The 27981-nt window shown below is 39.8% G+C and overlaps 2 protein-coding genes across 3 annotated transcripts in view; both read right to left on the minus strand.

Moving 5' to 3' along the window:
- The window catches only part of LOC117496148 (NLR family CARD domain-containing protein 3-like), a gene marked incomplete at its 3' end in the record, with an annotated part of 682747 nt that overhangs the window by 39321 nt on the left and 615445 nt on the right, over positions 1-27981 (minus strand). The window lies entirely within an intron of this gene.
- Positions 83-27598, minus strand: LOC117495643 (ceramide synthase 2-like). 2 transcript variants are annotated; one of them, XM_034147050.1, is made up of 11 exons: positions 27580-27598; positions 26131-26307; positions 18538-18655; positions 14125-14243; positions 12833-12890; positions 12602-12652; positions 10193-10285; positions 8806-8934; positions 3799-3905; positions 1322-1478; positions 83-663 (listed from the first exon to the last, which is right to left on the minus strand). In XM_034147050.1, the coding sequence occupies exons 2-11, from the start codon at positions 26304-26306 to the stop codon at positions 472-474; spliced, it is 1200 nt and encodes a 399-aa protein (XP_034002941.1). In that variant the 5' UTR covers position 26307; positions 27580-27598; the 3' UTR covers positions 83-471. The 2 variants fall into 2 exon arrangements, with proteins under 2 accessions (XP_034002941.1, XP_034002940.1); XM_034147049.1 differs by lacking the exon at positions 27580-27598 and adding an exon at positions 27255-27476.

A 27981-nucleotide genomic window follows, 5' to 3' on the forward strand; every position in this document is an offset into this window, starting at 1 on the left:
CATGTCTACCCTACTTTTATAATTTTTGAATCATAAATCTAATCGATAGACTTATGATCGATAGATCCAAAATCCTATGGAGTAATTGCATTGGTTTTTGTCGAAGGAACCGGAAGGAGTTTACTTCCAGGTTTTAGGACGCGTCACTGTGGCACTCAAAAATAAATTTGATAATAAATTTCATAAATTGGCGAAAGAAAATTATTTTCTGTAAAGGACATTTCTCCAAATATATTTTTCTAGTATACAGTGTGTAAAGATGGTGTTTCCTCCTAACCTCATCCTGAGATTTACAATCATAGTGCTTCTTCGTCCTATTTAAAACCCTTTTAAATGAGCAGGATGCAGACCTACTTTGATCTGAAATCATCGGTGGACCATGTTGGACGTACACACGCCAAGTGTATCAATATGTCAGAAATGATAATATCTCCAGTAGACTTTAAGGGAAATCATGTATACTTTCCTCCACTATCTGGCTTTGGGCAGCCGGCTGATGCTCCTCTGGTTGGTCAGGTTGTTCAGGACGCAGTTGTCAGCGAGCGACGCCAGTTTGGAGTTCATCGTTCCTTTCCTTTGCTCCCAGCCGCTCTCTTCCTCCTGCTCCTCCTCTTCATCGTCGTCCGGCTCGCTCTCCTCGTCGCTACGCTCATCACGCTCCACCTGTGAAGAAAAGAGTGAAATTGTTTTTTTTTTTTTATCAAATTTGTATTGATGTTAATACACAACATGTACAACTACAAGCACAACATTTTTTTTTTAAAGGGGACCTATCATGCAAAATGCACTTTTGTACGTCTTTTATACATGAATATGTGTCCCCGGTGTTCCAGGGAACTCACCAAGTGTCAGAAAACACAACCCTCTCTATTTTCCTCCATACCCAAATCTCTAAAAAAGGGGCTGCAACGGATCTGATAAAAACTGATCCAGATTTGAACACTGTCCTGACGTCAGGACGGTGGCGCTACGGCTATTGGGCCAACTCCACCAATCAGGAGGAGACAGCCACGGCCATTGCCATTCGAAAGCGCTGGAGACGCTGTAGTACATATGCCAGGCCTGTAGATGGTGCTGTTCTCACAGAATCTGCCCTTGCAAAAACAGAGCTAAAAAATGTCAAATTGAGCAAAATGAGGCATGGCTAAAATGCATGATCTGTTTGGTATTTTGAAAAAAAAAAATTATAAATATGCCTTATATAGGTATGGTCCTACACTATATTATTCAAATATAGCATGATAGGTCCACTTTAAGTAGTGGAGGGAGTTGCAGGGAATAAAATACAATATGATTAAACAGTTATTTGCACTCCTCTCACCTTGCCCATGAAGGCAAACTTCCAGATCATGCGCAGGATGAGGTACGCCCAGAAGACATGCAGAGCCTGCAGCACCAAGAGCAGCGCGTTGAAGAAGTAATACCCGAAGAAGGGCTGGAAGAAGTCCATGGAGAGCACCAAGGTGGTGTGGATCACTCTGGAACACAAGAGGAAACAGTCAGTGTTGGTATTGACCTCGAAACAACTCGGTTATAGCATTTAGCCCGGGGGTTCTTAAAGGGACCCTATTCTGCTTTTGGCATTGTCCCTTTCCTGTAGTGTGTTCTATAGGTTTTAGTGCATGTAAATGGTCTGCAAAGGCTAAAATCCCTGTGTACTATGTAACACTCGTCGTCTATAGAGTGGTGCAGTGACGAGTCCTAAAACCCAGGAAGTGAGTTAGCATTTTACCACTTCCTGTTCCCTCGTCTCAGAGCCAATGGGATTTCTCCATAGGGTTTAGGAAAACAGCTGGAAATAAGGTCTGTGGTTGAGACACATTGAAGAGACGGATCACGTTTTGTTCTACGACATTAAATCCATCAGCAGTGACCCCACTGGTGATTTCTGAAGAGTTGACGTGTCTGAAAAACGATGGTTGTTAACAAGTGGCTGAATAGGACTACAGAAGTTGTCGAGGACGTTGTACGTCATTACACCGAACACGTAAACACTCCTCTAAGTTTGTTTGCCCCTGTTCTGCTTGAAAGCAAGTACCTGCCTCCTGCAAACTGTTAAAACAAACGCTTCAACTTGTACAATTTTGAATCTGTATGTTTGAATATGGATCTTAAGTCGGCGTGACGTTGAAGTCGTGCGACCCTGCTGTAGTTCCTTTATAGCATAACGTTAGCATTTTGCTTCTGGCGATTAGATTTATGATTAGAAAATTATAAAAGTAGGGTAGACATGTGGAGATTATCCGACTGAACAAAACGTGCATTTATCAAACAGGTTCGTTTTCCACAGACATTATTTAGAGCTATTTTCCAAAATCCTATGAAGAAATCCTGTTGCTTTTTTGTCGAGGGAACCAGCAGCTTATTTCCGGGTAAATACGTCATCCCTGCTCCACTCTATTGGCTAGCACTCCGACACAATGTACGTAATAGGCTAAGGGGCGGGACATCTCTAAGCGGTTGACCAATCACAACAGAGCCGGCCAGCTAACCAATCAGAGCAGACTGGGCTCTGGTTTCAGACAGAGGGTGAAAAGAGGTGCTGCAGCACAGGCAGTATGAGAAAAATAAAGAGCTTTTTGAACATTAAAGCATGGAGACATGTAGAGACACTACATACTGATATACACCTGAACATCAGCAGGAGAGGACTCTTTAAAGTAGAGACACTGCATACTGATATACACCTGAACATCAGCAGGAGAGGACTCTTTAAAGTAGAGACACTACATACTGATATACACCTGAACATCAGCAGGAGAGGACTCTTTAAAGTAGAGACACTACATACTGATATACACCTGAACATCAGCAGGAGAGGACTCTTTAAAGTAGAGACACTACATACTGATATACACCTGAACATCAGCAGGAGAGGACTCTTTAAAGTAGAGACACTACATACTGATATACACCTGAACATCAGCAGGAGAGGACTCTTTAAAGTAGAGACACTACATACTGATATACACCTGAACATCAGCAGGAGAGGACTCTTTAAAGTAGAGACACTACATACTGATATACACCTGAACATCAGCAGGAGAGGACTCTTTAAAGTAGAGACACTACATACTGATATACACCTGAACATCAGCAGGAGAGGACTCTTTAAAGTAGAGACACTACATACTGATATACACCTGAACATCAGCAGGAGAGGACTCTTTAAAGTAGAGACACTACATACTGATATACACCTGAACATCAGCAGGAGAGGACTCTTTAAAGTAGAGACACTACATACTGATATACACCTGAACATCAGCAGGAGAGGACTCTTTAAAGTAGAGACACTACATACTGATATACACCTGAACATCAGCAGGAGAGGACTCTTTAAAGTAGAGACACTACATACTGATATACACCTGAACATCAGCAGGAGAGGACTCTTTAAAGTAGAGACACTACATACTGATATACACCTGAACATCAGCAGGAGAGGACTCTTTAAAGTAGAGACACTACATACTGATATACACCTGAACATCAGCAGGAGAGGACTCTTTAAAGTAGAGACACTACATACTGATATACACCTGAACATCAGCAGAATATGGCTTCTTTAAACTCTTTGGGGCATTACACTTTTTTCAAGAAACCCTCACTATTGTAACACCAATTAAGCATAATGATTACCATTTCTACTCTTAGATGCCAGACTTGCAAACCCAATGACCACTTAAACAAATAACTTCTCAAGAATGCAAAGTAATTTCAACATCAGGCTGGAAAATTGGAAAGAATATGCAAATATCTGAACATTAAATGTTGTTAAACCACATGATGATTTACCTGCAGGGAAACACCACCAGCCTGGTGAGCATGAAGACCAGAGCGAAGACGATGAACATGGGGTCGCACAGCCACGACCAGCCCGCGTAGTGGAACATCTTGCCAGACTGTAGGAAGTAACAAAATGTCGGTTAGTTTACCAAACTACTAGTGATGTTACGTTCGGGAACGATCCGATTCTTTTGAACGGCTCTTTGGTACGAACGAAGGGAACCGAGTCGTACTTGGTGAGAGCCGTTCTTTTTATCGTTGGTTCACTGCCTGCCATAAATCCACTCGCCTTTACGGGAACTTGCTTTCCTGAATGCACATTTGCCGTAGATGGCATAACGCATGCTGCTTGAGTAGTAGTTTGGCTGGCTGAGAGATGTAGCTAGTTATACATTTTTCTGTGAGTAAAAGTAGATTTGTGGCAATACAGTCAAAAAAGGCCTGTTAGGTAAGAGGTCCAGGAGACTTAAACCCATCGGTCTGAAGCACTGAACTCTTTTGGGCACTCACTGTGAGTCTCTCAAGAAGTAATGTGGGAGAAAAGCCTTTGATTCTACGTAGAGATTCATCATAGATCGAATCTGTAAGAGCTTGTGTAGTTTGTATATAATATATGACACTTAGCAATAATTATGTATTAAAGCACATGTGTCAAACTCAAGGCCCGGGGGCCAAATCAGGCCCTTGGTGAATTTAATTTCAGCCCGCAGGATTATTTTAAATTACTATTCGATCTGGCCCGCCGGTATATTGCACGCACACCTTCACTCCATCCTGAGGGTCTCCTCAGCTCAGAGCCTGACCCCAAACATTGATGAACTTGCACCCAAGATGAGATGCCAAGTATCTGGCTTGAACTAGCATCACAGAGCAGCACACTGAGTTTACATGGATGTTTCCTTCTGCACTTTTTCTCTCACGACAACAGGGCATGTTTGGTTTGTTCTTTGAGGTAAATAGTTTTTTTGAAGCTGTTGTTGGCCTGTGGAAAAATGTACTCATAAGAAATGACTCTGGAAAAGCTGCAGATAGAGACATAAGAAATGAATGCAACTGATTATTTAATGTTTAATGTTGTTTTTATAGGCAATCATTTAAGCTTTGTTAGTTCCAGGTTTAATATGTGCAATAAGTTCATTTCAATAAGTTTTGCAATAAACATTGAACCAGTCAATACACTACTTTTTACTTGTAATATACATATTTTCACATATTCATTGTTGATAAATACTGTCATAATATGCACATTTTTACTTGAACTAATTAAAGTATTATATAAATAGTTTATGCTTATATTACTTTTGTATTTTATGTTGATTTATTCCTTATTCTTACCTTTATTATATTGATTATTATTTATTTATTTCCTTTTTATATTTATTATTAAATTACCTTTTTGTATTTATTATTATTAAATTACCTTTTTATATTTATTATTAGTTAATTTCCTTTTTATATTATTAATAATAATAATTTATTTTAAACTTATTTTTCCTTGTGGAGCATTTCCCCCCAGGGACAAATAAAGCATTTCTGACTCCCATTTTGATTAATTATTAAAATAAAAGGGTTACCAATTTCTAAATACACCAGTCCTACTCAGAAACACAGGCCTAGTTATACAGGAGTCTCTTTCTGAATATGACACCCACGTCACCCCTTCATGACTTCTATCCAGAGGTGGGAAGTAGTGGAGTACAAATACTTTGTTACTGTACTTAAGTACATTCTTCTGGTATCAGTACTTTACTCCACTACTTATTTTTCTGATTACTTTTTACTTTGACTTCTTACATGTTGAACACAAATACCTGTACTTTCTACTTCTTACATTTTCCAAACAGGCTGGTTACTTTAGTTTGAATGTGTGTTTGGTGGCGTGATCATTATTATTTAGAGTCATTGCGTGCCTATTGATTTGAACATGATCCGTGTATCCATCATTTCCTGGTCTTCTCTAAAGAAGAGGGACCAATGAAAACGTTGTCATGTTGCCGTTGTTCAGCATGGAAACATTCATTAGCTAACAATGACATTATTGTTCTATTAATATAAAGGGAGGTCAGGTACTCTTTAAAACAGCAGTTAGTTATGGGTACTTTTTACTTAAAGGTCACCTATCATGCTATTTCTAGGCAATAGCATAGGTCTCAGATATATAAAAATATATAAAAAACATGTCTATGAAGTGTTTTGCTCAAAATACCAAACAGATAACCCATTCTAGCCATGACTCATATCCCTCTATTTCACTTCCTGTTTCAAAAGTGCTTATTTTGGGTATAAAGCTTTAAAAAAAAAAAAAAGATAAAAAAAAAAGGAGGGGTCTGAGCTCATGCGGGACCCGGCAGCTACTGTCTAAACTAAATACTGCCGTGATGAAACGCCATATCATGGATTATCAAGGATTATCTCTGAAACAGTATGGAGCTCAAAGGCTTTCTCTCTTGCCGGTTATACCACAAGGTGAGTTCCTTTTTATTTCCTGCTTCTTCACACACATGCTCTCCAGTACAGGTTAGCTCTGAGTGTTAGCGATGCTAATGTAAATACCGACCATATTACGTCCAAAACAGTCGGGCATTGTTTCTGATAGCAACGTTTCTGATAGTGCCGTGGGTGTAAAGCCAGCCTACATTTCCGATATTACGTCATATCGGACGCAAATCTGGATCAGCTCCGTTGTAGCTATATATAGGTCCCCTTTAAGTACATTTCGAAGTCCATACTTCTTTACTTTTACTTGAGTAAAGAAGTTTAGTCAGTACTTCTACTTTTACCAGAGTATTTTTAAACACGAGTATCTATACTTCTACTTGAGTAAAGGATGTGTGTACTTTTACCATCTCTGCTTCTATCAGACCACACCCAGGTCATGTGACCAGCTCCACATATTCCCCCCACTCCGAGTGACAGTGGTTATTCTCAGATACCATCAGTGAAATGTTACACCCTGTGATATCAGCCTCATAAAACCCAAGGACAAAGCAGCCATTGTTTCTGAACCTGCAGGTAACACTTTCACAGCTCCTGAGGGTCTCTATCAGAATAATGCTTCACTGAGAGCAGCTCAGTTAATAATGTGTCAGGGTGTAAGGAAAGGAAAACCTCCTCCATAAAAACACAAAGGCTGTATTCAAGATAGTGTGAACGGCTTTTCAAAGTGTTGGACATAAGTAAACAATATTCTTAATGCTGCGTTTTATATTTCTTCCATCCTTTCTCTCCGAGTAAAAGGGAACACATCCTGAAAAACTATTTTTCTTGTGCACATACACTTTGGTATCTGGAAAGCCTACCAACCGACAAACAAGAGAAATTAAATAAGATTACTACATTTCATATTGAAGCAGAAAATGAAGTAGGTTGGATTTCAAGTTTATTGCCAGGTACGTTTACACATACAAGACATTTGCTTTGGTATCTGGTGGTGCGAACATAAACAATCCCAAAACATAAGTTGCAAAGTAGGTACAAAAATAAATATATAAGAATAAATAAGGATTTTTAAGAATCAATTTAGCATTAAAAAAGGATGCTAAAGAATAGAATTTACACCAAATTTAAATGTAACTATACAAATAACCTTAAAACACATGTGTCAAACTCAAGGCCCGGGGGCCAAATCAGGCCCTTGGTGGATTTAATTTCGGCCCGCAGGATAATGTTTAATTACTATTAGATCTGGCCCGCTGGTATATTGCACGCAGACCTTCACTCAATCCTGAGGGTCTCCTCAGCTCAGAGCCTGACCCCAAACATTGATGACCTTGCACCCGAGATGAGATGCCAAGTATCTGGCTTGAACTAGCATCACAGAGCAGCACACTGAGTTTACATGGATGTTTCCTTCTGCACTTTCTTTCTTGAGACAGCAGGGCATGTTTGGGTTTTCTCTTTGAGGGAAATAGTTTTTTTGAAGCTGTTGTTGGCCTGTGGAGAAATGTACTCATAAGAAATTACTCTGGAAAAGCTGCAGATAGAGCCATAAGAAATGAATGCAACTGATTATTTAATGTTTAATGTTGTTTTTATAGGCAATCATTTAAGCTTAGTTAGTTCCAGGTTTAATATGTGCAATAAGTTCATTTCAATAAGTTCTGCAATAAACATTGAACCAGTCCGGCCCTCGACGAGCACCCATTTTTTAATTTTGGCCCACTGTGTATTTGAGTTTGACACCCCTGCCTTAAAAGCTCCAAAATAAAAACAAAAACACTTAGGACAATGAGTATATGATATTTGGAAGTTTTTGAGAAATGTATGCATTTTACACACTCTGGACAATATGACGACTTTTTAAATGTGCACTTTGTGATTTGTGTTTAAATTTGTTTTGGTCTATGTTTTTTATATTTAAAACAGAATCTGAATCTAACTCCGAGTTACTGTTGTTGTTTACAAACTAAAAAACTGCCACACATTAGTTTTTTTTATTTTGAAAGCAAAATGTTACATTTCTGTTGACCATAGTACTTGTTTCTTTGCAAATAATGTGTCAACAAGTTGCAAAAACGACCGTTGCAACTATTCTCAGAAGCCAATCAGAGCAGACTTGGTTTCTTTAGGAGGAGGGGCTTAAAGATGCAGGCGGTAATATGTACTTTTCAGGCAGACAGTATGATACAATGAATATAAAAGGATATAACCATATTATGTCTGAGTATTTCAATTTGAACTGTATTGTAATATTATATTTTAACTGAACTATGTATTATTTTATTGACGTGTACTTAAATCATGTTTTATAATTGTTTGTGTGATAGAGATTATGCAATGTGTTAGTGTTTGTTGATTGTTATGAACCTGCCTGAGGACTGCAGATGGAAATTAGCTATTAGCTCAAATCTGGCATAAATCATATCTTCTCTTTTCTGAGATGAATGTCTTTGTATGCATGGCCCTTGTTGAAATAAATACATAATCATAATAATAGAACCCCAAAAAACAAGCATTAACCCCAACATGTGCATGATATGTCCTTCCCTAATCACTTCCCACAGTGTTGTGTTTTACCTCCAGGATGAAGTCGGACGAGTCGTGCAGCAGCATCACCAGAGTGCCCACCCTCACAAAGTTTGCACAGTAGGAGAAACCGATGAGGAAAATGGTGGCGATGTGATGGATGACCTGCTCCTTAAAGTCCTGGAACACACACACGGACACACACATGAACACACACACATGAACACACACATACCACAAAGTGTATTGCAGCATAACTAGTAATTCAGCAGTTGTGGTCTTGTGTTTGGTAAAGGCAGATGTACATGTTGTCTGGAGGGATTTGTTAAAGATATTAGATCCTAAGAAAGCTGCAGCAGCATCTACAATTCCCTTAAAACATGAAAAACATCTGAAATACATCGATGTGTGTGGTGTGCATGTTTGACTGCGTCTTACTGTAAATTCAACATAAAGAGTGTTTTAGCAATGCAGCAAAGTCTAACTGAGGAGTTAAGAGCATACATTTTCTTGTATACGTCTGGGTTTAATCAGTTTCTTATTCTAGTTCAACGACTGTTACAGTATGCTGATCTGTTACTAGTCTTTACATTTGAAAATCAGAGGAAAGTACAGCAAGTGTTGATGAAATAGAAGATAATCCAGTCAGTGCATAATCTGATCTCTAAATCCTGCAAGAGGAAAACAACAATGGGATTACACCTTGCAAAAACACTAAAAGATGAAAACCTCAGGCCCAAAATGAGAGGACATGCCGAGGAAACCATGTGACAAACAGGTGTTCACATACATATCATGTTCCTTTACATCAGGGGTGTCAAACTAAATTTCATCGCGGGCCACATTGGAATTATGGTTGCACTCAACAGGCCGGTTATAATTTTAAGACTATATAAAAATACATATATAAATATTTAATATATATAAAATAATGTATTATATTACATTATTGCCTCTGCATTGGATTATTATGGGATAGGGTAATAACTTCATAATTAACTACGTCTGAAAGCAGAAGTCTAGGGCAAATAATTGCAAGTGTCTTCGGTGAGAATGTCACAAAATGATTTTAAAAGAAAAGCCAAATTCTGGAAAAAAAGTCAAAAAGAAAAATGAAAGCGTGAAATTTGGGGGAAAAAAGTAACGTTTTGAAAAAAAAGTCAAATTTGAGATGCATTGTGGGACATGTAGTTTATGGGCAACGTGCTTCTGTAAATCGGCATGGAACCATATAATAAACATATTATATTATTTGCAAGCTCTTGTGGGGCCACAGAAAATGAAGTCACGGGCCGGATTTGGCCCCCGGGCCTTGAGTTTGACACCCCTGCTTTACATGGTATGTATGTTTATTATACCATGTTGTTCTGTGTTTCTACCTGAAATAAGTAAATACAAATTTGATCACAAAAACTGTAGGTGTGTGTGTGTCACTCACTTTTCTCTTGACGTCCACAGAGACGCACAGAAGCAGCGACAGATAGAAGCTCATCTCCAACATGTAATACCAGTAATGAGCGTCGGCCACAGGCTAAGAATGAGAGGAAGAGAGAAACAATATGTGTGAATGCTGCAGAAACATTTGCATCATCATGCTTATTTGTGTCGGCTTAGAAGTACACACTCAGACTGTATTCAGAAAGCTTCTACAGGCATACATTTTCTAAATCTCTTGCCATTTTTTGCAGGAAACTAGACAGTTACATAACAGCTTTCTCACATTTCCATCACTAACAAACCTGTGTTTTAAAAGAGAAAGTATTTTTAGATATCATAGCACCTCATGCATCCACTGCCTGCAGCAACACAATAGTAGGAAGTTGAGGGGGGGGGGGGGGGGGGGGGGTTAACCCTTTACAAACACATCCTCTCTCTCCATCACAAGACCACAGAGAGGGAATACTTGAACAGTGTTGCCTGCAGGCTGTAATCTGTCAAACCGCAGATATACACAGAGATGCAGCGTCGCATTTCAAAAGTGTTTTCTGTTGGAGGCCGTGACCCCGCAGGTTAAACTAACATCACGCCTCTGGAGGTACTAGCTTTTCAAAAAAAGAGTTTCAAAGTGAGTGGATAAAGAGTAGTTATGAGGGAAAATCGTTTTTCACTCCGATTAAAATCTCTATTATGATACGTCCACTCTCTTACATTTTGGCTACATGGTCTGTTTTGGTTATAATTGTGGTTTAAATATTGTACGCCTTCAAGGGAAGATCATCTATGTATGGCTTGCCAATAGAGTGCCACAGTGACGCGTCCTAAAACCCAGAAGTAAACTCTTTCCGGTTCCTTCGACAAAAACGCAATCCAATTTCTCCATAGGATTTTGGAAAATAGCTGGAAATAAGGTCTGTGGTTGAGACACATTTAAGAGACGGGTCACGTTTTGTTCAGTCGGATAATCTCCACATGTCTACCCTACTTTTATAATTTTCTAATCATAAATCTAGTTGCCAGAAGCAAAATGCTAACGTTATGCTATAAACGAACTACAGCAGGGTCGCTGCTGCAACGTCACGCCAACTTAAGATCCATATTCAAACATACAGATTCTAAAGTGTACGAGTTGAAGCGTTTGTTTGAACAGTTTGCAGGAGGCAGGTACTTGCTTTCAAGCAGAACAGGGGCAAACAAACTTAGCGGGAGTGTTTATGTGTTCGGCGTAATGACGTACAACGTCCTCGACAACTTCTGTAGTCCTATTCAGCCACTTGGTAACAACCATTGTTTTTCAGACACGTAAACTCATCAAAAATCACCAGTGGGGTCACTGCTGATGGATTTAATGTTGTAGAACAAAACGTGATCCTTCTCTTCAATGTGTCTCAACCACAGACCTTAGTTCCAGCTATTTTCCCAAACCCTATGGAGAAATTCCATTGGCTCTGAGACGAAGGAACCGGAAGTGGTAAAATGCTAACTTACTTCCGGGTTTTAGGCTGTGGCACTCAGCTGAACACTAGTGGCTTTGAACTGTTGAACATTTGTAACTTGTACCAAATGTCTTTTCTATGTGTCTTCAATAAAAATATTTAAAAATAAATATGATACGTCCAGAGGTAGAAGAAGTATTCACATCGCTTGCTTAAGCTACCAATAAAATAATGTCAAAAGTATTTTCAGAACCGATAGTATCAAAAGTACAAGTAGTATTTCTGTAGAAAAATGGCTTCCTTCTGTGATATGTTATTATATACAGTATGGTAACGGCACAGATATATTATAAATATTGTTTAAACAAATATTGAACTTTCTTTTTAGTGTAATATATTGGATAAATGCACCTTGTTGTACTTTAAACAGTTGTTGCAGTGGTTTCAACTTTAGATACACATATATTCACCATGGCCTTTGACCCCTAACCCATCACAGTCCCCCTGCTTCCACTCCTACTGATATTTATTTTAATTTTTACTTTATTATTGGCCCTTCTTGTTTGTTTGTTCACCATGTAAAGCGGCCTTGGGTCCCTTGAAAGGCGCTATACAAATTGAATCTATTATTATTATTATTTGTTAAAAGTGTATTGTGTTTTTAAAAGCAAATTATTATTCTGAAAAAGTAACTATTTTTCACATTTTCTTTAGTTTTTAAATAGAATAACAAAATGACAAGCAAATGACTTTAAAATGGTGTATTTTGTCAAACCAATGGTCACATAACATTTAAAATATAAACAAATAATCACATTGAGAAGCTGAAACAAGCAAACGTTTGGCATGTTGACTTAATCAATAGATAAACTAAAATATGAAGAGACAACAATATGTCACCTAATTTATGAGGCTTGATTGTTGACAGTTCATATTAACAAATATTTTTATTTTAAATCACGTTATCTGCTCACCTGTTTGGGATAATCTCTCCAACACTCGCTGGGATCCCAGAACCAGGAAGTCTGTAACATCGAAACATCATCAGGGTCATACAGAACGAGACTTTTGTGGGATTATGGAATGAGTATAAATGACTGCTTGTTTATTTTATTCCTCACTTTAAATAATAAATCCAACACCTTGCTGTTGCTTCACTTTGTATCAATGACTGTGATCAGGGTGATCTTTGAAAGCAGACTTACATTAATTAGAGAGGCGAGCCCCCCAGTGAAGGATGCGAGGTAGAAGACAAAACGCCAGCTGTACAAACAAACACCATCATATGTTAGAGGCTGTGGTATAAATAAGATTAGTGAATTAGTTAAAGGTCCCCTATTATACTGTTATCAGTATATTATAGGTCTCAGATATATACAAACCTGTCTCTGAAGTGTTTGGCTCCAAACACCAAACAGATCATTGCAGCATTACCCATAATCCCCTCTGTTTCAGCCCTATTTCAAAAGTGCTTATTCTCTGTCTGTTACTTTAGATGAAAATAAGGAGCCCCTCCCCACGCCCCTCTGATGCCCCTTTCACACTTTTCCCATTCTAGCTCCGTGCTGGAGCTTTTCTGGTTCGGAACCGGTTTTTCGGTCAAGCCAAACCGCGCGGAAATCCCTCACATCGACAACAACAACAATGACCGATTGTATTGAAGCGCTACTCATTTTGCTCTGTCGAAACGAAATGGAAGAAATGGGACGACTTTACTACCAACTTTACAGTCGTTACATGCTACATTCAAAAGTTCTTTACAATCATCATCAACTTCAACGACGATTCCGTAAGAGAAAGAAGGTAAATATACGTCCTATTCGATGGCGTTAGAGCTAGCTGTTGTTAGCCTCTGCATGCTTCAAGCTCAAAATACCCAGCTTTGCAGCATTAATTACTATGGTATAACATTAAAACTGATGCACCCTAACCCTTGAATTGAAAGGATAATATAACATATGATTTTCTATATTTCATATTGAGAAAGCCACGTTTTGTTTTCTAAACATGTTTGGATGATTTTAAGTGACATGCGTGCAAACATGGAAACCTATGAGGACATAGAAAATCCAAAGGGGCAGTTTTCATGGAAAATAAAATCAATACGGATTTAATAAAGTGACGGTATTAACTTTGAGGCAGTTCAAATCGGGGCACATTTTCAGAATTTCAAATGACTTGAATTATGAACTTTTTTCGACTTCAGCAGGGACTAGAGGGCTACAACTTGAGACTTTGTTGTGATCTGTAATCCCACCTCTGGTATATATATACATGAATATGAAAGTTTCATTCAAACGCTGAATTTTTACAGATGTAATTCTCATTTGGAAAAACATAAATCTTCAGCTCAGACTTGAAACATGGCTGTCATTTTTTCTGTAACGGTAGAGGTGAAATAAGTCATTCAGAATATGAGACTTTCTACATATCTTGCTGAAGATACCGGAGTTAAAATATGTGAAAGTATGTGTGTTTAAGGAAAAAACTAACTCACGTGGCCTCCCAGAACTTCTTGGTCCTGCTGGGTCGGTCCTGGTTCCTCCGGTGTCTGAACCAGGTCTGAATCTTCCTCTGAGAGAGACCACTCTGCTTCCCCAGGCTCAACACGTCACTCTGCACACACACAGGACACACACATACACACTTACCAGAGGTGGGAAGTAGTGGAGTACAAATACTTTGTTACTGTACTTAAGTACATTTTTCTGGTATCAGTACTTTACTCCACTACTTATTTTTCTGACGACTTTTTACTTTGACTTCTTACATTTTGAACACAAATACTTGTACTTTCTACTTGTTACATTTTGAACACAAATACCTGTACTTTCTACTTCTTACATTTTGAACACAAATACCTGTACTTTCTACTTCTTACATTTTGAACACAAATACCTGTACTTTCTACTTCTTACATTTTCCAAACAGGCTGGTTCCTTTAGTTTGAATGTGTGTTTGGTGGCGTGATCATTATTATTTAGAGTCATTGCGTGCCTATTGATTTGAACACGATCCGTGTATCCATCATTTCCTGGTCTTCTCTAAAGAAGAGGGACCAATGAAAACGTTGTCATGTTGCCGTTGTTCAGCATGGAAACATTCATTAGCTAACAATGACATTATTGTTCTATTAATATAAAGGGAGGTCAGGTACTCTTTAAAACAGCTGCTAGTTATGGGTACTTTTTACTGAAGTACATTTCAAAGCCCTCTTTACTTTTACTTGAGTGAAGAAGTTTAGTCAGTACTTCTACGTTTACCAGAGTATTTTTAAACACGAGTATCTGTACTTCTACTTGAGTAAAGGATGTGTGTACTTTTGCCCTCTCTGATACTTACACACAGTTTGGATGCACGTATACACTGTTAGACTTTAATGTTGCACAACGGCAGACATTTTAAATGCTGCCTGCTGTTCTCTTTTCTCGTATGATATATTTCACATGTGAAATATGATCAGCCTGAGCTCCACGCTGACAGCCGTGTTACTATTTTATTACAGGAAGATAGATATCATACATCTGCATATTGTACCTGTCAAAAAGGAGGAATCCCACAGTGATAAATGGGATGAATCCAATCATAACTTCTGCACCCACAAGCCTTTAACAAGATTGCTCCCTGCTATCTCTTTCTGCATCTCAGGGTTGTAGTGCAGCTGTGTTGTATCAAAGGACATTAATTGAAACCAACTTTACTGCATGTGCAACAGGGTTCGAGTTATGTGGGAGCCAATGGGAGCTGAGCTCCCTTAAGGAGGGTCTGAGCTCCCACGGACGCAGTGAAATCATACATCTGTGGGGGTCGCTAATACATTACCAACAACCATTATTGTAATCACAAATAACGCATGTGTCAATGTAATGAATATTATTACGTTAACGAGGTAAATAGGATAAAAGAAAAACATGTTTTCCAAAAGAACTACGCATCTCTTGAATGACAATATGCCTGCACTGCACCTCCAAGGTGCGCAATACATTATTGCGCAATCTATGCCTGTGAGCGTGCTGCGCGAGCCGAGATGATGTGTGTGTGCATAGTTGAACCTTTTCATATTTAAGTTTGTAGCAAGTAGAGGGCTGCTGCTGTGTGTGTGTGTGTGTGTGTGTGTGTGTGTGTGTGTGTGTGTGTGTGTGTGTGTGTGTGTGTGTGTGTGTGTGTGTGTGTGTGTGTGCAAGCACGCGTTAGTTTTAAAGACCCCCATAGAGCTCAGTTTATAACTCGAACCCTGATGTGCAACCATAGACCGTATATATTTAAAGGTGGGGTAGGTCATTTTGGAGAAACCAGCTCGAGTGCGCTAGAATTTGAAAATACACAACCGGAAGAAATCTGCTACTTCCTTACAGAGCCCCTCCTCCAACACACACGAACGCGCACATGACCAATGAGGGCACGAGATAAGTTTGTGCACAGATGGAAGGCTGACAGGCAGGTAGGCCATCCAGTTATTTTAGCCGGGCCGGCTAAAATGATTGGTCGTGCTTTTTACAGTATTACGGCTTCCACAGATGACATTTTTTTATGGATTTTTTGTCAAAGCACTTCAGATATTCATTGCTATCGGGATGTTAAGAGCATTCCATGGAATATAACAAAAAGTGTATCTCGAGCCGGTTTCTCAAACTTACCTATCCCACCTTTAACCTCTCTTTAACCATTATGTCATTACATTACATGTCATTTGTTAGACGCTTTTATCCAAAGCGACTAACATACATTCAGTTCTGTGGACAATCCCCACAGGAGCAATTTGGGGTGAAGTGTCTTGCCCCCAGTTAAGGATAATGGTTTTGAATCCTGCTATTTTGCATTTTGGTCTCCACCATCTTGGTTTTTGGCATCTGCTTTTTCTACAATCAGACTTTAAACAAATTCAACTAAACACTGAAAAATAAAGACACAAACAACAACGTGCGTTAGCGACCTGTAAATCATAAAGTTGCCCCGCCATTAAGCACATGCTGCCTAATCGCCTATTTTACTCTAAATTAAGGAGCATACTTTGCAGAATGAACATCATGCTGTTTTGAAAAGATTCAAAACTAGAGATTGAGACCAAAAACTCATCAGAAAAATGTTTCCTGAGGTGATAAATCAAGTGAGAACCCAAGGGATTGTCTCATAGACTTCTATAACATCGGACTTCTTTTTGTCGCCCCCTGCTGGATGTTAGAGAGAATGCACGTTTAAAGCACTTTTACTTTGGCTTCACTTTTCAGGTTGCCTCTTTAGTGAAACATTATCCCTTGACTGTGTACAGCTGTAAAAACACCAATAAAATGGCACATTAGCCAGTCAATATCCAAAATAAAAGAAACTATTAAAAATCATTAAACATTACATTACATGTCATTTGTTAGACGCTTTTATCCAAAGCGACTTACATACATTCAGTACTGTGGACAATCCCCACAGGAGCAATTTGGGGTGAAGTGTCTTGCACAGGGACACAACGACATGCTGGCTGCAGTGGGGCTCAAACTAGTCCAGCACTCTATCCACTGAGCCACAGCCGCCTTCATCTTACTTTAAAAATAAGTGTACTATGTACTTTGCCTGCTTTTCCTATGGCCTCGTATTTACATGTCAAAACAACATCAGACAGGTGCGGCTGCTACTAGACCACACCGCAGGGAAATAGACCATGTGCAAATAAGTCAGGGCAAACAGACATGACAAACAGCACAGAACAGGGCGAGGCATTTCCATCTGGTATGTCACATCATGTCCCTTCCTTACATGTGCAAATCAATCAAGACACATTTCTGCATAATGAAACGATTGCCATCCTACAGTTATGAAATGCTGTTGTGTTTTTTTATGCCTAACAACAAAGGGGGGTAGTGATAAGAGATGAGGACATACAACACACTGATAATGGAGGCGTTAAAAGGAAGTCACATTTTCTCACGCTGCATCATGACTAATCATTTTACCTTCACTCAGCATGAGATTAACCTCTCAGAGAACTTCTTCTTTTGTTAACTGATCCTCATTCAGAGTTAGCCCACAACTGGCTAATCATTCCCTCGAGTAGAGATACGAACACACTCCCTATGAAGAAACTGAGCCAGTACTACTCATGTATTTTTTTACTTGTTGCATTTCCTCACACATTTTCCTTCACTGTTTCTGACTTTACGAAGCATAATGACAGTGAGGCTTATAGTGAGAGATCCCATTAGGCGTGGCATCCTCTCAACAGAGACACAGCATCTCTGCAGGGGACATCATTTTGGACAATAAGTTAAAATATAACCACTGTTGTCTGTCAGTGTGTAGTAAATACATTTGGTTAAAAAAGGATTAAGACCATAAAATGGTATGACTTTATTCCATAATTTAGGACTATGTTTGAGGTGATTCGGTGCCAAATGCACAATTAAAGAGGTTACTTTCCAAATTGAAAGACACAAAAGAGGTGATATGAGTAAATGTGTTATGCGAGTGTTTTTTGGAATAAACTTTAGATAAAATTAGGGATTACAGTATTTTTTAAGCTAGGACAGCCTGTTTGACGCCTGAGAGTAAAACAAAGAATAGAACAGAATAGAATCGGAGGGATGAACCCCCTCTTTAATGGTCACACATGCAGCACACACAGTGACATTTGGCCTCTGCATTTAACCCATCCTAGTACCAGGAGTCTAGTACTAGGAGCAGTGGGCAGCTATTGTACAGCGCCCAGGGAGCAATGGAGGAAGGGGGTTGTCCGGTGCCTTGATCAAGGGCACCACGGCAGGGCAGGAGGTGAACTGGGACCTCTCCAAGTAGCAGTCCACACTCCATATTTTGGTCTGTTCGGGGACTTGAACCGGCGACCCTACGGCTCACAGTCCAAGCCCCTACTGACTAGGATTTTCACTCCAAAATACAGTGAAACCAGAACATCAATACTAACTTGTGAAGGTAACCGGGTGTTCTGTGAGTAAAAGGTTTCCAGCTTCGGGATGGGAACGACTCGAATCCGAACCCGTTCCTCCACACCGAAGAGTTTCCTCAACGGGTCTGCGAAGAGCCTGAAGGAGAGGAGAGAAAACATGTTTCTTCAAAAAAAACTTCAATCTTTACAGTACAACTAACTGGAGTTAATTATAATTGGGTATTTCTGCACAGCTCTGCATGAAGAAAAGGCTACACTTATATTATTAGCACTATACTATTGGATATTGGATATGATTGAAAGGTTCCCTATTATACTGTTTTTCATCAATATATTATAGGTCTCAGATATATATAAGTTTTGTGAAGCCGCCATTGTAATTAAGGTACCAATTTAAAATAAGACTACCCTTATTAAGGGTTTACGAATAGTTTGTAATTTATTTATTAATTAGGTTGTGAACACTTTATAAATCATGAATACGCTTTTATAAGACATGAGATAAACAGGGCAACTGTGACCGGTTGCTTGCCAAATAGTGAGCCCACATTTATCTGTGCTGATAAGCCTTATATTGGCTACTTAGCTTACTTCATCTTCTTCATCAGCCAGCATCCTTGGTATCTGTTGCTCACTGAGTTTATTCTCGCTAAGTAGCCAATGTAAGGCTTAGTCATCTTGCCAAATAGTGAGCCTGTGTTGATGTATGAAAAAACTATGTTAGAACTGGTTTATAAATGGTTCTTAATGATTAATTACATTACATTCAGTGTTGGGTGTAACGCGTTACAAAAGTAACGGAGTTACAGTAATGTATTACTTTTTGTTGTAACGAAGTAATGCATTACTAATGAAATTTGGGTAATTTACTACCCGTTACAATTCTCAGTAACGCAGTTACAACACATTTGAACCCGAAATGAAATGGTGTTTTGTTTTTTAAGAATTTACCAACATCGCGAGACATTCCGACACCAGAGAAAAAAATGTGCGGGTAGATTAGTAAACCTGGTGTTTACCCTTCAGGCTCATCAAGATCCAGCCTGTCGGGTGTTCTTTTCCCCATAAGGACCGCCTCGCTGCACATTATCCCGCTACACGGCCATACTAAACAAACTACAGAGCCCATTCCGTGTTCCTGTTATTGTTTACTTCCTCTCTGCCTTCTTCTGGTGATTTATCTGACGTCCAGCGCTCCGTCTTTAACCTCTTTTGCTTCTCTTTCTTGATGCTCCTTAGCAACCTTCATTATAGTCCTTGACAGTGGTCTGTACTACTGGATTAACAACGTGTCACATGTTAAGAATTTACAATCAGAATCGAGTATTCAACTAAGCCGTGTAATAAAAGTTGTTAGTAGCCTTAATGGCCTACACAGTTGTTATGCTACAGTATACCACATTGCCCTTCACTGGATGCATAATGAGCACCAAACTACATTTTAGCATTTAAAATACCTAGCCATTCTTTTGCGATTATTTTGGTGAAAGTAACTCAAAAGTAATATAAAAGTAGTGTAACTCATTACATTTCAGAGACAGTAATATTGTAATGTAACTTATTACTTAAAAAAGACAGTAATAAGTAATATGTACTGTATTACATTTTGGAAGTAACTTGCCCATGTAATTTGTTAGACGCTTTTATCCAAAGTGACTTACATACTCAATACTGTGGGCAATCCCCACAGGAGCGATTTGGGGTGAAGTGTCTCAGGGACACAACGACATGCTGACTGCAGTGGGACTTGCTACCCCCTGATTCGAGGTCCAGCACTCTATCCAATGAGCCACAGCCGCCCCGATTAATAAAGTGTTTACAACCTAATTCATAACCTAATTATAAACCCTTTATGAATCCTTTATAAGGGTAGTCTTATTGTAAAGTGGTACCCAAATTACTTTAGTTTAAGTAGTAATCCAGGAAGGTAGGGCATGGTTAAACAGACTAAAACTATCCAAACAGGACTGAACAAAAAAAAAGGACTTGAATAGAGGCTGGACTAATAAGGAGATGAAGTGCAGGTGGTTGCAGGACTAATGAGGAACAGGTGACACTAACAACACAATCAACACAGGCGTGGAAAACAGACAATAACAGGAAGTATAGGAACAGATATGACAGGGGGAGAAAACGTTTCAAAATAATAATTCTGTTACCGTGAAAAAAACAATGTTGGATGAATAAAGTATATCTGATCTAATTGACTAAGAAAACAATAAAATAAATTGTATTCGAATCGTTTTTTTTGGGGAGAAAACTTCTAAACAAATAAGACATTCGTAACTCCATTTGAAAAGCGCAATACACACATCTAATGATAAAACAAATATGATTCAGCACAGGCTAAGCATGACACGGACAGCTGTCAAATGTGAGTTCAGGACAGAGTGAAAAGAGGTTCATTATGACAGACTGTATGTGTGCGTGTGTGTGTGTGTGTGTGTGTGTGTGTGTGTGTGTGTGTGTGTGTGTGTGTGTGTGTGTGTGTGTGTGTGTGTGTGTGTGTGTGTGTGTGTGAGAGAGCAGGAACAATGTGAGTGTAAAGGCTCCTGATACATATTTCAATGAATCCTGGGACGCAGCTGTTTCCTGTGTTGAGGGACTGTGTGTGTGTTTGTGCGTGTGTGTGTGTGTGTGTGTGTGTGTATGTGTGTAGGTGTGTGTGTGTGTGTGTGTGTATGTGTGTATGTGTGTGTGTGTGTGTGTGTGTGTGTGGGTGTAGGTGTGTGTGTGTGTGTAGGTGTGTATGTGTGTGTCTTTCTGAGTTTAGTTACACCAATGCATAATCACATGTGTGTAGCTGTATCTCAGAGATACTCATCATGAAGTGGGCAAGGGGAGATCAGCGGGAAGGAAAAGCTCTACACAGAGGTGAACATTGTCTTTGGTTACACGCACGTACGCACGCACGCACGCACGCACACACACACACACGCACGCACGCACACACACACACACACGTTTCAGCTGACTGACAGCTCCTCGGATGAAAGCAACACGTTCAGACTTCACTGTGCACAACAACAAAAACAACAAGCTGGAGCAAAGACTAAACCAAATCACATTGGTCCTCTTTAACACAGGAAGCACCAACCCTGCACTTTATGTAACCGACCTCACTTTATGTACCAAATGTACCCTTTCAAAACATTCAAAACACCATAACTCTATATCTGCAGGTGACTGTTCTTCAGGAAGTACAATCCACCAATTGCGAGTGGTTTCGATCCCCAGCCCTTGGGCAAGTTATTTATCCACATTGCTCGATAGCTAACATTGTGTGAGGGTGTGTACATGTTAGTCTGCCTGAGCATGGTACAAATGAGGCTTTACGGTATACTTTTGGTACTCTTACACCGCTCAGGCCAAAGCAAGTTCATGCAGTTAAATGAACTTTAGGTCAGATGATACAGAGGCTGATAAGAGGAAGCGTGCTAACGTTATCTAACTGATCATTTATCATGTGTCTCCATCGTTCAGTTCTTGTTCAACTACCGGCAGAACTAGTTAAGTGTACAGGCAGGTTTCCTTTGTTGTCAAGCATTTACTTTACATTACATTTAACAGCCACACACGCCTCACTTCTGGTTACAAAATACAGCTGCTGGCTCTCTGTTTCACACCATGCAACAAAAAATACAAAAAATGTAATACAGAAAGATACTAAAACATTTATGACTACCAATGACTGTACTTACAATGTCCAGAAGAGACATGAATCAATGTATCTGATGAAAAATAGTGTGACTGTTTAAGTATATCCTTGATCCTATCATGGGTATGTCTGTATACAAATAAACTAGAAAAATAGACACTGCATTCATCGTTTTCCATATAATGTCCAATAGCTGGGTGATACAACCTAAAATACTGTATAAACTGACATTGATAGTGATGGATTTTCAGGTGTTGTCATTATCTCATAGTTAAGATACACAGAGGTGTTTTGACATTTCCTCAAACGTCTCTAGACACTTCTGCAGGATTCTCATAATAAGCACTACTGGGGATTAACATTCACGTTTTCCCATCTGGCTTCTCTCCTGATTAACACCCAGTGGTTGGTCATATCTATACAAGAGGCTGTTTCATTCATATTTTTGTAGGAAGACCCAGGCATGGCAATTTCAATGGGATTTGATTTGGAATATTGCAGAAAATACACTGTGGCAAAGAAATGTTTACAATACTTATACATTTTCTTTAGCAGGATCATCTGCAAATGATCTATAAGCTAGGTGGCTAATGTTGGGCTATAAAGGAACTACAGCACGGTCACATGACTTCACGTCACCACCGCTAAGCTAAAGGCGGCTAATGTTGGGCTATAAAGGAACTACAGCAGGGTCACATGACTTCACGTCACCACCGCTAAGCTAAAGGTGGCTAATGTTGGGCTATAAAGGAACAACAGCAGGGTCACATGACTTCACGTCACCCCCGCTAAGCTAAAGGTGGCTAATGTTGGGCTATAAAGGAACTACAGCAGGGTCACATGACTTCACGTCACCACCGCTAAGCTAAAGGTGGCTAATGTTGGGCTATAAAGGAACTACAGCAGGGTCACATGACTTCACGTCACCACCGCTAAGCTAAAGGTGGCTAATGTTGGGCTATAAAGGAACAACAGCAGGGTCACATGACTTCACGTCACCACCGCTAAGCTAAAAGCGGCTAATGTTGGGCTTGATGACGTTTAGTCGTCTCATCTAGACACATGATTGCAACCGCCATTTTAAAATTCACCAGTGGGGTATTAACTGACATATTTGTGTCGTAGAACAAAACGTTAAAATCCCTTCCGCTTTTGTTAACCACAGACCTTACATAAAATTGACTTCAAGACAAGTGAACTGGACGAAGTAAAACGCTAACTCATTTCCAGGTTTTAAGACTCATTCCTGCACCACTATATAGGTTGAATCATCAAAGGATCAGTAGCCGACTACTAGTGCTTTAGACCTACATCAACTAAAGCACCACCACCATCACAGTTCTTTCCCTTTCTCTTCCTTTAACGCACATATCACATGTTATTTAGCACGCCCTGTGGGAGGAGGAAGGGCTTTCACACAGTCAGCAGATAAAACTGTCCACTCATGATGCCTACCTCCTACTGCAGGTCTGATATATCTACTGGAGCCCTAATAAAGGGTAAAGGAGCCATTCTGCTGAGCTACAAAGGCAGCTTAGCATGCAGAAAACCAGCAGGATCCAGTGCCAGGATGAAATAAGACACACAATGTGTTTAAACATGTGCTTTCACCAAGGGGACAGACTCAGAGGACTTCCCATCAGGCTTAACTGTTTCCTCTACTCGTTTGATTAATTATTCATAATTTAAACACATAATATATAACATTTCTGCAATAAAATGTTGTGTAAATGTTTCCAGCACTATTAAAACTAGAGAAATCTGTAATTGTGTTTGGTTTTATGTCCTGTAATGGCCTATCCCCTTTGGGTATGCGTCATAAATTTACTTTTTATCCACTTTAAAGCCACATTTTAACAATACTCTTATTCGATTTGGGTTGCTTAAGTATATATTTTGAACAGATGAAGGATTTTGGTCATAAGACGCCAGAATGTTAAGTTGTCAGAGAAACAAGCTTAGCAAATGTTAGCAGTAACCAGGCTTAATTGGAAAAACAGTGATTTTAAATGTGAAAATCCTTCATGCAGTGTTTTCATTATTTCTTAATCACCAGTTGTTTGTAAAGGAGGACACCTCTGTGGATAATTTGGCTAATAGGAAACAACTCCTGAACAGCCTCTCTAGAGCATCTCTTGTCGGCAAAAATTGTGCAGTTTCACTCACTTTTAGAAAATGAAACTGTTATTCTTAGTGTCAATTGAGTTGAACGACTTCCAAATAATAACCAATGAAGGAATCCTAACCAGAAGAAGCTGACTGCAATGGACGCCACCAAACTCCACCTTCTGTTAAAGGTCCCCTATTATACTGTTTTTCATCAAGATATTATAGGTCTCAGATATATACAAAACATGTCTCTGAAGTGTTTGGCTCCAAACACCAAACAGATCATTGCAGCATCCCATAATCCCCTCTGTTTCAAAAGTGCTGATTCTCTGTCTGTTACTTTAGATGAAAATAAGGAGCCGCTCCCCACGCCCCTCTGAGAGATATTTGGTTACAAATAACTAGGGCTGTCAAGTTAACGCGTTAATAACGCGTTAACGCAAAAAAAAATTAACGCCACTAATTATTTTAACGCGATTAACGCATGTGTATTTTTTGTCCTCGCCGCCCCGTAGTTTCAGAGCGCATCGAGTTTTAAAACACCATCTACAAGCTGATGCTGACAGCCCCGCTCCTGCCGCCCGCTTGTGGCAGACCACACTTCCACGCTCACCGGCAGGCCCGGACTGGCCATTGGGAGGACCGGGAAGGAGTGTGTATGTGTGGCGCGACTCGCGCGAGCGAGGCACACCTTACGTGTTGTTGTTGTTAGCATCTGGTGCTAGCTAGCTGCGCTAATGGATATAAGGAGCTGTTTCAATGACATTTCGCCGACAACTGCGCCGAGCACTTGACTTTATGCAGGTAGCCAGACAGTGGGACATTGTACGAAAAGTCAGCGCACTCAGCACGGATAGTACGCGCTACATGATTGCAGCGTCCAGGCAGCACACGTTCGAGCATATATGCCTTGAGCGGCACATAGCTCCAACGATCCATCACAGTGTCTCCACACACACACACACACACACACACACACACACACACACACACACACACACACACACACACACACACACACACACACACACACACACACACACACACACACACACACACACACACAGTATTATTGTATGAGAGAGGTTCCAGGTTGAATTGAGGCGAATATTTGTAATGTTCAGAGGTTGTTGTGTTTAATATTCATGAGTATATTTGTCATTGTTCAAATGTTAATAAACAAACATATAAAGCATATTTGTCCACTCATATGTTGATAAGAGTATTAAAAACTTGAAAGATATCCCTCTAAGGTACATTTAGAACAGATAAAAAATGTGCGATTAAATTGCGATTAATCGCGATTAACTATGGACAATCATGCGATTAATCGCGATTAAATATTTTAATCGACTGACAGCCCTACAAAGAACACAATGGTGCTCTAGGAGGAGATTCAGGTGATAAGGTGGGGGGGGGGGGGGGTTACCTTGGTTGGTGATTGGCTAATGGTTACACAAGCCAAAACATCGTTATGACATCATAAAGGGACCAAAATCTGATCAGCTTATTTTCAGACAGGTTTTTATATAAATGGATCAGGACAAAAAGTGAGAGAATCTTTGTTCCTGAAACTTTCAGAATCTCTTTACACAGAGGGGACACATGGTGATGTAGAAAAGACATGAAAAAGTGGATTTTGCATAATAGGTGACCTTTAATGTCGGATTAAGAGACCCCTAGTGGCCAAAACATGACATGACGTGTGTTTAACATCCCCACAAATATCCACCGTAAACATTGAAAACTTACTGCGAGTTAAGCACATCAGACGTCAAAGATAATGAAAACACAGAAAAGGTATATCTTGCGTCTGTGAGTTTCACGGTCCAGTTTTGTCTCACCTCTCGAAGACATATCTGAGGGCGATGAAGGCGACGGCCAGGGGCAAACTGAAGAGCAGATCCCTGGGCAGAGGAAAGCGTCCCTCCTCCTCCTTCATCTCAGTGTCCTGCCAGCTGATGCCAGGAGGAAGCCAGTACTCCTCCTTCCACAGCCACTCGTTGAAAAAGGCCTCCATCCTGAGGAGAGGACGAGTTTCATGTGAGCAGAACTGGACCTGTTTAAACATTGATGCCTCATAAATATTAAAGCCAAACAGCAGCCAGGACCCTGAAGATCTTAAAAAGCACAGCGAACAAAACAGCCTCTTGTTTACGTTGATTTAACTTAACTTGTTAATCTGCAGTTTGTTTTCCCAATGTCTTGCTCTTAATTGATTAATTGATAGTCTTGAAAATATTATAAAATAGTGAGGGATAGATTTAAAATGTCAAAAGCTCAAAAGATTATCTTCTATTTCCTCGTATCTGACAGACAGTAAACACCCCAAATATTAGCATTTTACAGTAATATATGTCTAAGAAAAGCAGCTAATCCCCTTTCCAATCCTTATCAGTAGGACTGCCATTCTTGGTCATATGTCCCGTTGCACCTAATCGTCCAATATTTAGTGGAAATGCTAAATTATTTATTTCTAAGAATCCATGAGCATATCTCAGTTATACACAATATTGAGAATTTCTTGCAGATCTGAATAGTCAGCTAAGAATTCGCTTGATTTGAGGGCAGACCAACATTTAAGAAGTTAATATTTGGGATTTTTACCGAAAAATCGAAAAAGTTGCTGCCAATCAACTAATCGCCTAATCGACTGATTTTGTACTAGTTTACTACTACGACTAGTTTTATCTTTAAACCGCCATGTATATATCCATTAGTTTGGCCGGGAAGGGTTAGAGTTAACAACAAGGAACCCCATTGCAGCATACTAGGCTGCACAACAGTCGAGTTCACAACACCTGAACATTGCAGCCTTAATGCATGAATGACTTTAAGTAGCCTACTCTCAAAAACACACACACACACACACACACACACACACACACACACACACACACACTTAAATGCACACGCTGGCACATACACAGAAACACATGCATAAACTCAGACATAGACACCAACACACCAGCTGATCGATTCGAGTTTAAAATCTGCTTCTTGTAGCGACACAATGTACAGCATGATAGCTTCCATGCTGCACAAACCATACAATCGAGTCAAACAGAGAAACACCTGCAGCAATCCTTCTCTACAGGACACACCAGGTTATACACTAAAACACGCCTATGAGTTATAATAATCCATGAAGTCTTGCAGCAGGAAGCCTCTCACATCCGAGCAGAACAGCCTCGAGTTAAAGAGACAAATCCACATTTTAGATATGTCAGAAACATTTGTAAACCTGCCTGTTTTTACTCCAAAACAGTAGATAAATGCTCCATTGCGCTTACCTGTCCACGCGTCTGTGATGGAGAGTGAGGCACAGCAGCAGCAGAAGCGGTAAAAGGAGGAGGAGCCAGTTTGACGCAACCTGTCACCACAGTCAACTCCCTGTCACCCTGCATGAGATAAGCATGGTATGCTAATAATTTCATTAGCAGACAAAACATGATGTACCGTCAGGGATCATGGTGGTGTTACAGCATGCTGCAGAGCTCTGACACTAGAGGGGTGACCTTTACTCCCTCCGGATTATAAAAGACCCCCACCACCCCAGCCACAAACTATTCTGTCTGCTGCCGTCTGGCAGGCGGTACCGCAGCATCCGGACTAAAACCACCAGACAGTTTCATCCCACAGGCATAAGGCTGTTAAACACCTGAACTGTTGAAACAACATCCCTAATATTCATC

This window comes from Trematomus bernacchii, unplaced genomic scaffold (genome assembly GCF_902827165.1).
Source record: "Trematomus bernacchii unplaced genomic scaffold, fTreBer1.1, whole genome shotgun sequence".
Classification (NCBI taxonomy): Eukaryota; Metazoa; Chordata; class Actinopteri; order Perciformes; family Nototheniidae; genus Trematomus; species Trematomus bernacchii.

Coding starts and splice junctions, on each gene's coding strand:
- LOC117495643 (XM_034147049.1), bottom strand. CDS start 27,322: ATGGAAGCTATCATGCTGTACATTGTGTCGCTACAAGAAGCAGATTTT. Junction 14,244..18,537: donor ACACCCGGTTACCTTCACAA/GTTAGTATTGAT, acceptor GTGTGTGTGCAG/AGTGACGTGTTGAGCCTGGG. Junction 664..1,321: donor AGTTTGCCTTCATGGGCAAG/GTGAGAGGAGTG, acceptor TTTTCTTCACAG/GTGGAGCGTGATGAGCGTAG.